A 15,610-nucleotide genomic window follows, 5' to 3' on the forward strand; every position below is an offset into this window, starting at 1 on the left:
TTTTCTGTAATACCTAAATTTATTTAAAATATCCATAAAATAATATAAAAATATCATTTAAACTCTTTTAAATGAAAATTATTATATTTTTCACATTAAATAATGCGCTAAGAGCCCTTACAAAAATCAATTTAAAGGATTATAAATGCTTTGTAATGATTAAAAATGAAGATTTCTGGTAAATTTTTTTAAAAATGTAATGAATTATTATATTGTTCGTAATTTTTTTTTTTAAAAAAATATCAATTTAAAAATATATTATCATGAGGATGAAGTGAAAGTTTGAACAACTGGTTAAAACCCAAATCCATACATTATTATATATTGATTTATAAATAAATCATATTATATTTGATTAAATATAAAAAAGATAATAAAGAATATTAATATTTCTTATTTTTTTAATTATATTGTATTAATGAGTTTATTTAATATTTGAATTAATAAAGTTATGTTTATTATCATGGAGTAAACGCGTTTTAACAGGAATGTCTCTCGAGTGGGCTGAGGCACCATTCACGAACATATGCGGTAACGTGGTAAAAATTCATTAGCTCAAATAGATAAGGTCATAAGGCTCATATCTAATGAATGGTTCATCCTTTAGCCAATAATTTCTGCCACGTATGAACCCACACGACAACAACTCAGTGATCGCGTCCACCGATCCAGCTCAGCGAGTCAATGGTCAACTTCGAACGATTTAAACCATACTTGGCGCGAAAGCGCTTGGATTTCCCGCCATTTCTCCTTTTCCTTTGAATGCACGTAAAACCCTAGAGGGAAAAAGAGAGGCATAGAGAGGGAGAGAGATGGCCGACGAGGAGCCCATAGTCGCCGGCCGGCGGAGGAGCAGAGGAGCTGAGGCAACGGCCCGCTCGGACGCCCTTCAGCGTCTAAAAGCCCTCCGCCGAGGCGGCCGGCGCTCCGATGGCGTTGGATTCCAGATCAAGGTGGAAGATCCAATCTACGACACTGTCGACGAGGATGAGTACGACAAACTCGTTGCCAAGCGCCGCGAAGAATTCAGAGGGTTCATAGTCGACGATAATGGCTCAGGGTACGGAGACGAAGGTCAAGAAGAGGACTGGTCCCTAGCGGGTGTCCCTCCATCTTCCGATGAATCGGACGGCGAAGCGGAGAGGCCTAAGAAGAAGAAAACCGAAAAGAAGGACCCGCCTCCCAAAAAGCCCTCTCCGCTTTCTGCTGCGGCGGCTATGATGGGGAAGCAACGGCTTTCTTCCATGTTCACTTCTTCAGTTTTCAAGAAAAGTAGGGATGATAAAGTTAAGGGACTGTCGTGTGATAGTATAGTGGATGATGTGATTGCTGAATTTGCTCCTGATGAGGCTGATAGAGAGAGGCGTCGGAGGGGACAATCGGGGTTGGTGTCTGGTGGGAGGAATTTTGTTCCGGGTACCACCATTAAGATGGAGATATCACCGATTTCGATTAGGCCTGAGCCTACCAAGGTCACTATAGCAGATGGTGATTCCGTGTCAAGTTCAATGCAAAACGGCAATATGGTTGAGGGAAAGGGTGTAGTTAAAGAATCCAAAGATGCAAATGATTTGAATTGTGGTTTGGGTGATAGAAGAGATTTTCTGGAAGAAACCAAAGATGGTAAAGATTTGAATTCGAAAATGGATGCAGAGTCAATTGTCCAATCACATGATCCTTTAACTAAGGTAGATGCAGTTGAGGAGACTGTGCCAGATGCGGTTGAGGATAAATCAGAGCAGGCTGTGAAGAGAAAGGAGGATCATTCACTCAATGCAAAAATTAAAGAGGAGAAAGACCTGACATTGAGTGCCGCCACTGCCGGGTGGCAGGCAGTAAGGAATGGAGGCAATCCTAGTGCTGGTTATGAGGGAGAGGTGGTTAATCCTAGTTTGAATTGTGAGGAGAAGGCAGATTTTTTGCTGGATTCAGATGGGTCACTGCCTTTCTACATACTTGATGCCCACGAGGAATTTTATGGTGCTAATATGGGCAACCTCTATCTATTTGGGAAGGTAAATCGATAGTTTCAAAATCGTGTACTAATTTTAGGGCATTTTCAAGAAGTCCTTAGTTTCATGATACATGGATCAAGAATAATTGAACATGAATAGTCTATGGACATGAATTGTACATGGACTTGTTAAGATAGAGTTTATACTAAACAATTCTGACGACAATAACTTGATGGTTGGCTTCGTCTGTTGTAATTAAGGTTAAAGCAGGAAGTGCATATCATAGCTGCTGTGTGGTGGTAAAGAACATGGAGAGATGTGTCTATGCAATCCCAAATGATTCGGTGTTTGGCAATGATGAAATCATGAGGCTTGAGAAAGATGTCGAAGCCTCTCGGGTTTCTCCTGCAGCTTTGAGGACAAAATTGCAAGTATGTTATTATCCACATAGACCTGTACATCCCTTGTTTCTTCTTTCTTAATTTTTTTTTTCTGTTTGTTTTTATTGACCCACTCCTTCCCTGTTCATCGATTAGGACGTGGCATCAGGATTAAAGAATGAAATAGCAAAACAGTTGTTAAATCTCAATGTTTCAACTTTTAGCATGACGCCAGTTAAGGTTTGTATTTTGATCATTGAAGCAGCAGAAAAATGCATTGTCTAACTCTTAAAAATGCTGAATGCTCCGCCGCATATTTTCATCACTACTTATTCCATATTGTTGCTCATTCCTTGTTTATGATGAATATATCACAGAGGAGTTATGCATTTGAGCGAGCTGATATACCTGTCGGGGAGAATTATGTCCTAAAGATTAATTACCCATTTAAGGTATATTATACAGTTTAATGGAATCAGCATGGTGGTTTAGACCATTGGTTATCATGTTTGGTTATTCAAATTTCAACTCTGCATTTCTCTTTCCGAGAACTTTGGAGATTGGGAAGCTACTTTCTTTAAGATTCCTGTGAGCCATGCATTTGTTATTTATCTGGTTGGTCTCATCTCCTACAAGCTAAAACTGTGACTTCTGTCATTGCAGGACCCACCACTTCCAGCAGATCTCAAAGGAGAGGCATTTTGTGCTCTGCTTGGAACTCATTGCAGGTATAAGTAGTCGGAACTAGTTCATTACGCTTGGTGTCTTTATTTATATCTCATATTAAGAATTGCCTTTTTTTCTTGCATGTTTGATTTCATGAGTGAATGTGCAACTTTAAAGAAGGAAGCTGACTGTGGATATAAATTTGTGCCCAAATAAACTAGTGAAACAAATTTTATATTTTTTGGCTTACATATGTGCTCCTAGGTGGAGATTTTTGCTTGAGCTTGCTAGTGTATCACAAAATGATATTGGTGTATGAAATTTATACATGAAAATTAGAAGCAATCTACTTGTCTGCTTAGTTGTGTCTCACCAAACTCCTACTTGCTCACCAGAAAGAGGAAGAAAAAAAAAAGATGACATGGTTTAAACAACTAGACATATTTATCAGTCTGTCTTGTGTTAGATAGTGAAATTTAGGCCCTCAGAATCAAGAGATGGATGTAAATGTTCATGATTAATCACCTACTGCATGCTAGCACTTAACTCCTATATTTTTCCATTCTGCAGTACTTCTTAAGTTTGATTTGAGTTTGTTCTAGTAAGAAGAGGGTAGGAGTTTGGAACTTGCATTTGTTAAATTCAATTACATGCCCCCTAAATTTTCTTCTATTGATTCTTGTTGGGAAGCCATGCTAAAATCTGGAACAGCCAAACTCAGTGATAGACTTGGTTTGTTGTGTAGTTACCTTGTTGGTTGGAAAAAGTTACTTATTTTCAACTCAAGCATGAGGATTTGGTTGCTACTTATAATACTGTTCCATAGTTTTAATACCTTCTTTTTTTTTTCCTGGCTATGGATTGGCAAACTACTTACTTGATGCATATTATTTAGTTAAATTGGAGGAAATTTGACCAGCATCATTCTTGACAGTGCTTTAGAGCTTTTTCTCATCAAAAGGAAGATTATGGGACCTTCCTGGCTCTCAATTTCAAAATTTTCCAGTTGTCCGGCTCCTGAACGGGTGAGTTTTTGGAATCCGTTCATTCCTTATCATTTGAGGTACCCGCTGAAGTTCTTTTTGTTCATATTTTCAATTTCCATCTTAAAAGCTTGGTTGAATTATTGACAGGTGAGCTGGTGCAAATTTGAGGTTACTGTTGATTGTCCAAAGGACATACGGATTTTAAAGAACATAGCAGAGATTCCACCAGTGGTTGTAACAGCTATCAATTTGAAAACTATCATCAATGAAAAACAGAATGTAAATGAAATTGTGTCTGCATCTGTCATCTGCTGTCATAAGGTCAAGGTATGTTCTAGAGGCCTTGTTGGTGGTTCTGATTTTATTGATGGTGACTTTCCCTCTTAGGATATTTCACTTTTTTTACAGTTCTCGGCCATTAGATATGCTCCATATTCTTGTCCGTTTCTGATATTGGATCAGGGTTGTTTTTGCTGATTTGAATGTATTAGAATCAGGCTTGGCACTAGTTATCATTTTGAAATGATATATTAGAGAATATTGGGTCATGTTGCTCCAAGAGAAATGAATGTCATTATGTGTTATTGACATCTTAATTTTCTTTCAATTATCATTTCCTGGAGTTTGATTGTACATTTGTGCTCCCAATTTCCTGCGTTCAGTATGAGTCTGTTAGTCTCTTTTTTTCCCCTTAGGTGGAATCTATAGGAGAAGGAACTCCAGGACTCTCCACCATTGGGCAGTAGAGTCATTATGTTTTCTAATATTGGCATTTATACTAGGGTTCATTTTTGTCTCTGGGTGATCGATTGACTTCAGTGTCAAGGGAACATTTTAGGTTTTGGTGTGGGAAGAAATTTTTGAATATGGTTGTGGATGGTTGAACTCCCCTTACCTCCTGTGTTATCTAGATGGAGTGTTTAGCACCATTCAACACCAGGAAATGACACACAAAGATCCAAAATGTACCCTTTTTGGAATCAGCTCCACACTCTGGTGACATTACATGATTATGTGTCCTGTGTCTGTTACATTTCCATTCTTTATGTCAAGCAGCATCTCCTTTTCCTTTTATGTTGAGCAGAGACTGAAGATCTCTATTTTCTACGATTTAATTAGTATAGCTCATGATCAACAGGCAGTGGCTTAAATATCTACATATTCCTTAACTGCATGCCATGCATATAACTAGGGAATAACAATATACATCATCATATACTGCTTCTGATGTTCCTTAATGATCACAAATGTCCAATGAATCTATATTACTAAATCCTCAATATAGGCATTTTGTAGACCTGGGTTTCACTGAATTTGATATCTTATCTTTGGCAGTATTAAAGTATAATTAACGGTTGACACTGTAATACCGTGTAAATCTTGCTGCAGGATCCCTCTTTTATTCAATTGATTTATTATTCACATAGTTCCATGAATTAGGTATCATTCATGATATGAACAAAAGACAAATAATGCTTTTCATCTCTGCTGAGATGCTTGACTGTGAGGTGTAAAAGCATGTTTTTTCTTTTTCCTAATTTGGTTGATTTCTTGAGTAAGATACTTCACTGGTTATTATAATGGTGCTTAACTTACAGCTTCCACAAATCTATCCACTTCTGGAGTGACTAAAATTATAGACAAGAAGTTCTAGATGAACCGCATCTTCTTAAACTTTCATGTCTGTGTCCCAATTATGTAGTCAGCAAAGTAGAAACAGAAGTTAAAGTTTAAATATTGTTGGTGGTTATTCTCTGGCTGCTGCAGTTCTTGCTTCAACCTAGGACACATTGATTCCAATTTATTCCTTACTAAGATCAACCACTACTTGTGTGGTTGGAACTTTCAGATTGATTCCCCCATGTTACCCTCAGAATGGAAGAGGCCTGGTGTGCTCAGCCATTTTACTGTTGTACGCAAACTTGATGGAGGCATATTCCCAATGGGGTTCACTAAAGAGGCTTCAGATAGAAACTCTAAGGCTGGAGCAAATGTTCTATGCTCTGAAATCAGGCAGGTTTCAGTTAAACATTTTGTTCTTTGGCAAAATTTATCATTCCAAAATTCTGTTCTATCTAATAACATATCAGTTTTGTGAGAAAACTGAAAATTCCAGGGTTTCTTAAGCCACCTTTTTGTGCTTATTATATTGCAGTGAAAGAGCTCTTTTAAACCGTCTGATGATTGAGCTGTACAAATTGGATAGCGATGTTCTTGTTGGTCATAATATTTCTGGGTTTGATCTGGATGTTCTTCTCCACAGAGCTGAGGTGGGCATATTTTAGATCTTTCAATCAAATATTTTAATGGATTCAAAATATTCTTTAACCCATTCTCAATTAATTCTTACGTAGGAATTGGTGAATTCACCATTTTTATCCTCTATAATTTGCTTTTGAATATGAAATGCCTTGACTTCACCTACTAATCTGATGCATGTCTTGTTGGTCTAGCTGACCATCTACTTTACATTTTGAATTAAAGAAAATAAAATACAGTTAATACTAGATACTATTGCTGTGCTAATGTTTCTTTTTGAAAAAAATAAAAATAAAAATTCAAGCAGTATTATTTTCAATGTCCAGTTTTAAAACACCAAACGAGACAGTTAAACACATTCACTTTGTTGATTCATCTTTGGATAAGCCATCTTCCCTAAATGACTCTGTAATTTTTTACCTACTTATACAGGCTTGCAAAGTTCCCATGTGGTCCAAGATAGGTCGTCTCAAGCGTCGGGTGATGCCTAAGCTTACCAGAGGAAGCACCATTTTTGGTTCCGGAGCAAGCCCAGGGATCATGTCTTGCATTGCTGGTCGGCTCTTATGTGATACTTATCTGTGTTCCCGTGACCTATTAAAAGAAGTATGACACTTCATTTCATGATTCTGGTTCTGCCAGCTTACACCAGTGAGCATTTTGTAATGTTGTTATGGTTTGATTCCTCATGCATGAAATTTTGATTCTTCCAGGTCAGTTATTCTTTGACACAACTTGCAAAGACTCAGCTGAACAAAGATCGGAAGGAGATTGCTCCACAAGATGTTTCTAGAATGTTTCAAACATCGGAATCCCTTGTGCAACTTGTACGTTTCTGATGTTTACTTGAACTACTTTCATGATCATCTGCTTCTGATTGGAATCAGCAAGAGAAAAAAAAAAGTTTGATAAGTTCTAATTGGTGGGGATTGTAGTTTTAAGATTAATAGCCTTATAAAAAATTGATACTCATCTTGGGCGAGGCTTCAAAAGTAGGGTCACCTTCTGCCATCCTTCTCTGCCATTCAGCTGCCTTTGCCATTTACATCATGTCTTTTAATACCATCTCAACCCTACATACTTTTTGGTCATTATCTTGTCCTTCTAGAACCTTTAACTGGAATCATATTGCTCTTTTGTTTTATGAAATTCATTTTGTTTGCTTAGTTATGCGTAACCTTGTATCCCTTTGCACATAACATAGTTCAATTTACCTAGTAGCGACTAACGGTGACATTTAGTGGCTTGGAAGATTTTCGACTGAGGCATCTTACTTTTGATTCATGCCTCAATGAATTATTGTTGTTTCTCATAAAAATTAAAAAAGAAGGAAAAAATTGAGGCATCTCTTGAGCCTTGCTCAGAGACTGGTATCTTCTAAAACTTTGATAATGGTTTAACTGGTCTACTTTGCCTAGTATAAATGAAAAATCATTGCAGCTCCTTTGGATGATTGCATATTATGGTTCTCATCCTATGTTTAATGGTTTCAGATTGAATATGGTGAAACAGATGCATGGTTATCCATGGAACTTATGTTTCATTTGAGTGTTCTTCCTCTTACACGTTTTCTGACTAATATCAGTGGTAATCTCTGGGGAAAGACTCTCCAAGTGAGTGCTTCAAATGTGGTCTCTTTAATGATTTCTTATGTATTCTGTCCATGAGCATGACATAGAAAGTACAACTGACATGTGTTTTCAGGGTGCTAGGGCACAGAGAGTAGAATATCTTCTATTGCATGAGTTCCATGCAAAGAAGTATATTGTCCCAGATAAGATTTCTTCTCATTTGAGGGAAACAAAATGGACAAAACGAAAAATGAATCAAGGTGGTGCTGAGGACAGAAATATTGATGAACTGGATGTTGATGATGCACATGTTGAGAATGATGCTCATCATAACAATCAAGGAAAAGGAAAAAAAGGTCCAGCCTACTCCGGTGGATTGGTTTTGGAACCAAAGAGAGGCTTGTATGACAAGTATATATTACTTTTGGACTTCAATAGCCTTTACCCTTCAATCATTCAGGTAATTTGCTTTTCTCTCTCCCTTCTTACTCTCTCTCCCTCTATCTCCCTCCACACCCTCTCCAATCAATTGTTTCTTTTCCTCCTTTTACATATTTTTTATGAGCACTAATACTTCATTGTTTACAGGAATACAATATCTGCTTCACAACAGTTGAAAGATCTCCAGATGGATCGGTTCCTCGTTTACCATCTAGTAAAACGACTGGGGTTTTACCTGAGGTATGATCACCTTAGATTAATGCATTCATATTTCTGATTGAATTGAGAAGAAATGGAACTTTGCAATCTTTTTGAAACCTTATATTTGTAATTTGCACCTCTTGTTCCTTTCAGGTCTAGTTTATAGTTTGCATCTTAAAAAGCAATACAAATCTTTAATTCTAAAGGGAGAAGGAAGTTTTAGATCAAGATTCAGTAAAATTTAATTTGTATTTATTAGGCATTTAAACAGAAAAACTAGAGTATGTTTGCGGACATATTGCTTTGTGGGGGAAATGGTGTTGACATGGATCTGTTTCTGTTATTCATGTCTGCATGCACCTCCAGTTAGCAGGAAATATGTTAATCTCCCACCAAGCTCTATTCATTCTATGGTCCTGACCTAGCTATAATATCATTGAAGTGAAAATTTTAAAATTGGCTGATTTAAAAACTGATTTGGTTAATTATTCAATTAATACTTGTGATGTCCTGGTTGGAAATTCTAGTAAATGTTCTTGGAATTTCTGTGGATAGAACAACATGACCATTTGATAAATAATTTGCCCAAAGGATGCTACACTGGTAATGGCTCAATTGTTAGGAATTATATCATTATGGTTTTAATAAAAGAGCATTTATAATCTCTCATAAGAAACAGAATACGGTTTAAGGTGCATCTGTTTTTTTAATAGCCGATTTCTATTTGAACGAGACTTGACTATTGGCTCTAAACTTTGAGGGCTTTGGTGGCATGCTATTTTAGTGAAGATATAAATAGTATGAACTGTGAACGCTCCAAACCTAAAGAGAATGCGTTATTTTTTTGCAATCATGGCATGGATTTCATGACTTATATTCATTTGCTACCTGCTAGCTTTTCTGCTTAGTCCTACAGTTTCCTTATGAAGGCATGTTAAAAATTCCTAGCATAGAGATTATGAAGTGGTTGACCAAGATATTTATTCTATTTTTGTATGCCCCCGTTCAAATTCTTCTTTCAGTCACTTGCTCTTCTTGTAGTTTATTTGTTTCCATCTGTATTTCTCTTTTTCTCCTTTTAAATTTTTGGATCAGAATATCATTGGTTTAATGCCCTTTATGAGGTTCCCCTTGTTTTAGTGGAAAGTAAACTGGGAAAAGGATGGCACTAGTGTTGCTGGTAAGGCTTGTGTTATATTGGGTTCAGATGATTAAGATCCTTGTTTGCAGCCTACTTTTTGTGAGGAGGAATCCAGTGTTCCCTTCATTTTGGGGATTTTGTAATACTTGAATAAGCTTCTGTCTGTAAACAGGAGATCACTGGAGGTTTGGCATCTATTTACTGGACCTACTTTCTATAGCTTCAAATGCACCCTCAATTATTTCTATTGGAACTAGAGAGTGCATGCTTTTACCCTACTGGTTTGTGGTTGATTGCGCTTGAGAACATGAAAGGAGCTTACATGTTTATGTGGTTGTTTACTGTAAGAATTTTGCTTCAAAGAAGGAAGATACAGAGGGTGAAGGTTTAGGGATAGAGGGAGAGAAATACAGAGAGCACTTCATCAAGGAGATTGAGAAACAGAATGCTACATCAAAGAAGGGGAAAATGGAAACAAAGGAAAGAAAATGAAAAAACACTTCTTCAAATAAAGAATAGGAAAGAAAATAAAAGAGAACGCTTCATCAAAGAAAAGGGAGAGTGGAGGGTGGGGGAGAGAGGATAAGACTCCTTAAAGGGAGGGAGATGTGTTTTCATGTATTAAATGTGAAACGTCTGATTAAATGCTATATATTTGCTCTGTGTATATGAGAGAGAGGAAGAGAGAGATGTGTTTTCCTGTATTAAGCAAGTATGAAATTTCTGATTAGTTACTACTATATTTTTGCACTGTGTGCGTGCGTGCGTGCGCATGAGAGAGAGAGAAAGGGGGGGGGGGGTGCAGATGTGCTCATTTTTTCAAGTGTGAAATTTCCTATTAAATATTATTATTTTGCTTTTACTTTACATACCGTCTAAAAATTGGTCCAGGGAAGGAGAATATGAAATTTTAATTAAATTCTATATTTTTGCTCCAATTTTCTTCAGTATAGATAAATTAATATAAAAATTTTATTTTACATGTCTTTTTTTGTAGTTGTTGAAAAAATTAGTTCAGAGGAGGAGAAACGTAAAGTCTAGGTTAAAGACAGCATCTGGTCTCAATCTCCAGCAGCTTGACATTCAGCAGCAGGCACTGAAACTCACTGCAAATAGGTTTGTGTAATTTTTTTACCATTTCCATTTTTAGCCAATATGATGTGCTATAAATTTTCTTTGTTGCTATAATGGTATTTCTTTGTTTATTTTCCATGTTGTCTGTGATTCAGTATGTATGGATGCCTGGGGTTTTCCAATTCAAGATTTTATGCAAAGCCACTGGCAGAGCTTATAACACTACAAGTAAGAGGATCTGCAGTGCTTACTCTAAAATTGAAAAGAATGTATTAATCTTAGATAAGCTTTGGATTCACATTTTATGTTTTTAGTATTAGTGAGGAAATCTCTTAATCAACTTGCAGGGAAGGGAGATTTTGCAGAGTACTGTTGATCTCGTTCAGAATAATCTAAACTTGGAGGTTTATATCTTGTATATTGAGAATCCAAATTTGTTGTTAACTTTTTGCTGTATTAACTGGTTCAAGTAACGTGGCTGTTAGATCCATTGTCTTGTATCCTGCAGGTGATATATGGTGATACTGATTCAATTATGATTTATACTGGGCTGGATGATATTACAAAAGCCAAAGCAATTGCAGGGAAAGTCATTCAAGAGGTGGGGTTTAATTATATCCTAGCATTTGCTAGAGAATCATCTCAAGGAGATCGGGGTTTCCATTTTTCCTGTCATATGATGTAAACATGATATCAATCAAGTGTCTAGGGTCAAGGTGAAGAGTCCTTAATTCATTATTTCCAAAGTAGAGATGCCTGTGGTCAATTTGATATCCAGGAAGTACATGGCATGTTTCTACACAAAAGATTCTAAAATGAAATTTTGGATGATAAAAAGAGTTCTGTTTTGTTAGATATACGCATCTCTCTGGCCAGAATATCATACACTGTAGCTCTTTCTTAAGGCATGTGTTTGATTTAAGCTTGAAACTGCACCTTTTTATATTATCCTTCTGTGATGCTTTAATGAAGTGTGATCTTGTTACTCATGGCATTCAGGTCAACAAAAAATATAGGTGTTTAGAAATTGCTCTCGATGGCTTGTACAAGAGAATGCTGCTTCTCAAGAAAAAGAAATATGCAGCTGTCAAATTACAGTTCAAAGATGGTACACCATATGAGGTAGATAGTTGAACATTCACTCTTTTTTTCTCTTCTAATTGGTTTAGAATATGCTATTCTAGGCCTCAGTAAAATCACTTTGTTTGGACAGGTTATTGAACGAAAGGGTCTTGATATGGTTCGTCGTGACTGGAGTTTACTATCAAAGGAATTGGGAGATTTCAGCTTAAGTCAAATCTTGTCTGGAGGGTGTGTTTAACTTCTATCTTTTATTTTATTTTTCCTTTTATTATTATTATTATTATTATTATTATTATTATTATTATTATTATTATTATTATTGTGATTATGGATTGTTGAGCTGGAGATTCAAGAAAAATCATTGGCTTATTTGTCTTTCTAAATTTTGTCACATCTATGGCTCTTGTGCTTACAGGTCGTGTGAGGATGTTGTTGAATCAATACACAACTCTCTCATGAAGGTGAAGTCCTGATTTTGTGTATTTATCATCAAATTCAGTATGATGTTATCATCACATTAAATCCTAGTGTTGATTGGCATGAAAACAAAGTTGATTTCTTAGTGCTTCACTGCTAAACAACAGGGGTCAACTGATAAAAAATTCCAATCCCTGTCTCATAAGTGAGCTTGAGGATGTGTCAAATGTCAAATGTTGTTATTGTGCTTGTGTCAGTTTGATGGTGTTTAATATATGCTCAACAACCATATATTGAAATTAAAGGACCTTCATTTAGTAGATTTTTCATCTAATCCAACCATTTGGAAGATGATCACACCAACTATTTATTGTAATTGTGTATCAAGAGGCAGAACTGACTGGCATGAATTGCATAATCATGCTTCAAACCTGCACAGTTGGCCATCATGGAATTTAACAAAATGTCAACATGTGCTCGTTAAGCAGGTACAAGAGGACATGAGGAATGGAGAAGTAGCACTAGAGAAATATATTATCACTAAGTCATTGACTAAAACCCCTGAAGCGTACCCAGACAAGAACCAACCACATGTTCAAGTGAGTTGAAGCCATCTTTGATCTCATTGATTTTGATTACTCATCTGAAACTATAATTAATTTTGCTTGTATGATTTGTTCTACCATTCATTTAAATATTGCTGACTGCATAGAATGATCCATTTTCTAGGTGGCACTACGATTGAAGCAAAGTGGCTACTCAACTGGTTGCTCAGCTGGTGATACAGTCCCTTATATTATTTGCTGTGAGCAGGTTGGTAATGCAGCATTGCATTTTCTATGGAGGAAGCAGTAAATCAAACTTTGGTGTACTGGGCTTCTTCTATGTTTAAGATTTTTACATTTGTAATAAGTTTTTGAGCTTTACTTTTTTCTTGTGTGTGGACAGGGGACTAGTTCAGGTAGTTCAACAGGGATAGCACAGCGTGCTAGACATCCTGATGAATTGAAAAGAGACAATGGAAAATGGATGATTGACATTGATTACTACTTGGCACAGCAGGTTTTGCTTATGTATTGATGATGCTTAATTAAATTGTAGTAACTAATATTAGCTTCATTCTCCAGCTTGCTTGATGGTTAATATCTCTATGCAGATTCATCCTGTGGTCTCTCGTCTATGTGCTTCAATTCAGGGTACAAGCCCAGCACGTTTGGCCGATTGTTTAGGGCTTGACTCATCCAAGGTATAAAGCATCTCCCCTCCAGGCTGTCCTGGCATCCAATTGCCATAAAACTTTTAGGCAGTTATTTTTCCTAGATGAAGCTAACATTGTAATCATGGTCTCTCTCAGTTCCAAAGTAAACCAAGTGAGGCCATCAACAATGATTTTTCCATCTCACTCTTGTCTGCAGATGAGGAGAGGTAAACATAGCTTGACTCATGATAGCATTGTGGCAATCTACAAAGTTTTAATAAGTTCCTGAATTATCAGCCAATTTTTCCATGAAAAGCATGTAGCTTGATTTTATATCCTTCAATTCAACAATCAAGCATTCCTGAATATTACAGTGTAGTAAATGATTGTTGAATTATATCCGAAACTGTATTCCAAATATTTCCCAAGGAAGAAACTTGAATGGCTTTACCCCCACTGCAGTTGATTCTTAGTATTTTATTTTTTTCTTGAAGAGGAGGGGAAGGGGTTCTTGTTGTCTGGTGTTAGTGCTTGGCGGGTGTGATTTTTTGTTTTTCTTTCCTGTATTTAGTTTCTTTCTGTACTGTTTATGTTTCATTACCATTTTCCTCCTTATTTTTCAGGATGTCTCAATTAAGACTTGAATTCAGATTTTTCCAGTATTTGCACTTATTGGATTTAATGGATGGATGCATGTTATCAATTGAATTGCAGATATAGAGGTTGTGAGCATCTAATCTTGTCTTGTCCAAGCTGCTTTGGTACTTTTGACTGCCCAACTTTGTTCAATTCTGTGCATACATCAATCACTGAAAAATCAACACAAGTGCAAGTAGAGGAATCCAACAATTTCTGGCAAAGGTTACGTTGCCCTAAATGCCCAGAGGAAGGTGATGTGGGTAGAATGTCTCCTGCATTGATAGCCAACCAGGTAACTGTTGAATTTTTCTGTTCTATATATGCTAGATCTACACCTTATATATGTAAAATGTAGAATCTCAGACCTCGGGCCACTATAAACAACTGATACCCTATGATCGTGTATTCTATCCTACCTAGTGAAACAGGATTGAATGTGATGATCAGAGACAAATTTTACCGTCTAATTTAATCTTATGAAGAATGAAATGTTCTTGTTTAAAGGTCTTGGACTAACATGGTATAGAATCATCAGGGATACCTTGTGCCCTGTGTTGGGGATTGGGCCATTTTCTAGCTATCTGTGCACTGCTTTTGAGCCCATGCTTTGGTTTAGGGGCTCAGACAGATGACTCATTAATTATCTGCTGAAGACTGTACATTTGACCCCCTATATTTTATCTATCAGGTTAAGAGGCAAGCTGATGGGTTCATCTCAATGTACTATAAGGGTTCAATGATGGTATGCACTCCTTTAGATTATTATGTAAAAAAGCTTTAGACAATTGAAGTGATAACTGGGTCTGATTAGGAGTCAACTTTAATTCTAGTGTGATGATGAAACCTGCAAGCACACCACAGATAGTCTCAACCTGCGGGTGATTGGGGATTCCGAGAGAGGAACGGTTTGTCCTAACTACCCTCGCTGTAATGGCCGGCTTGTAAGAAAGGTATTCATCAAATCTAATAACTCACTCTTTTATCAATATATTTGCCTTTTCTATTTCCCCTTTAATTTCTATGGCATCTTTCATTATTTACTAAACTTGGGTGTGAAATGTACTTGGGACTGGGACTAGTACACGGAAGCAGATCTTTACAAGCAGCTTTCTTATTTCTGCCACGTATTGGATACTGTTCGATGCATTGAGAAGGTTTATTTACTTTTCTTCTTCATGAGATTTGTGTGCGATCTATTTCTGGCCTATTAATCCAGCATTTATGTGCAAGGAAACCTATTCAATGTTTTATTGTGTTGCGATTTTGCAGATGGAGGTGAGCACCAGGATCCCAATTGAGAAGGAGTTGGCAAGAATTCGGCCGTTAGTTAACTTGGCAGCATCAACAACTCAAAAGATTAGGGACCGGTGCGCCTACGGATGGGTGCAACTGGATGACCTTACTGTGACAGTTTAAATGGCTGAAAGCTCCCAGTATGTTCAAAGCCGATATAGAGTCACAGACATTACTTTTACCTTAATTCTATGTAAATGGTGGATATACTTGTATTATCAACAGTGGGCAATTTTTCTGGGTAAAATAAAGAGTTAAATTTCATTTACTTGATTCATCTCTAACCCAATATCAGCAACCTGTGCG

The 15,610-nt window shown here is 36.8% G+C and overlaps 1 protein-coding gene across 1 annotated transcript; it reads left to right on the top strand.

Annotated features, from left to right (window-relative positions):
• The first annotated feature begins 776 nt into the window (after positions 1 to 776).
• LOC117917325 (DNA polymerase alpha catalytic subunit) lies at positions 777 to 15,581 on the top strand. The gene is made up of 31 exons (XM_034833562.1): positions 777 to 2,015; positions 2,216 to 2,386; positions 2,492 to 2,575; positions 2,713 to 2,787; positions 2,999 to 3,063; positions 3,936 to 4,026; positions 4,135 to 4,314; positions 5,837 to 6,000; positions 6,143 to 6,257; positions 6,679 to 6,852; positions 6,960 to 7,073; positions 7,740 to 7,859; positions 7,951 to 8,277; positions 8,406 to 8,498; positions 10,598 to 10,716; positions 10,830 to 10,902; positions 11,022 to 11,078; positions 11,183 to 11,275; positions 11,674 to 11,796; positions 11,888 to 11,985; positions 12,173 to 12,218; positions 12,663 to 12,773; positions 12,904 to 12,987; positions 13,123 to 13,236; positions 13,331 to 13,420; positions 13,529 to 13,599; positions 14,087 to 14,303; positions 14,700 to 14,753; positions 14,842 to 14,961; positions 15,091 to 15,165; positions 15,281 to 15,581. Exons 1-31 carry the CDS (start codon positions 813 to 815, stop codon positions 15,425 to 15,427), a joined length of 4,668 nt encoding a protein of 1,555 aa, XP_034689453.1. The 5' UTR covers positions 777 to 812; the 3' UTR covers positions 15,428 to 15,581.
• The last annotated feature ends 29 nt before the right edge of the window (positions 15,582 to 15,610 follow it).

Source organism: Vitis riparia, chromosome 7, assembly GCF_004353265.1.
Source record: "Vitis riparia cultivar Riparia Gloire de Montpellier isolate 1030 chromosome 7, EGFV_Vit.rip_1.0, whole genome shotgun sequence".
NCBI lineage: Eukaryota > Viridiplantae > Streptophyta > Magnoliopsida > Vitales > Vitaceae > Vitis > Vitis riparia.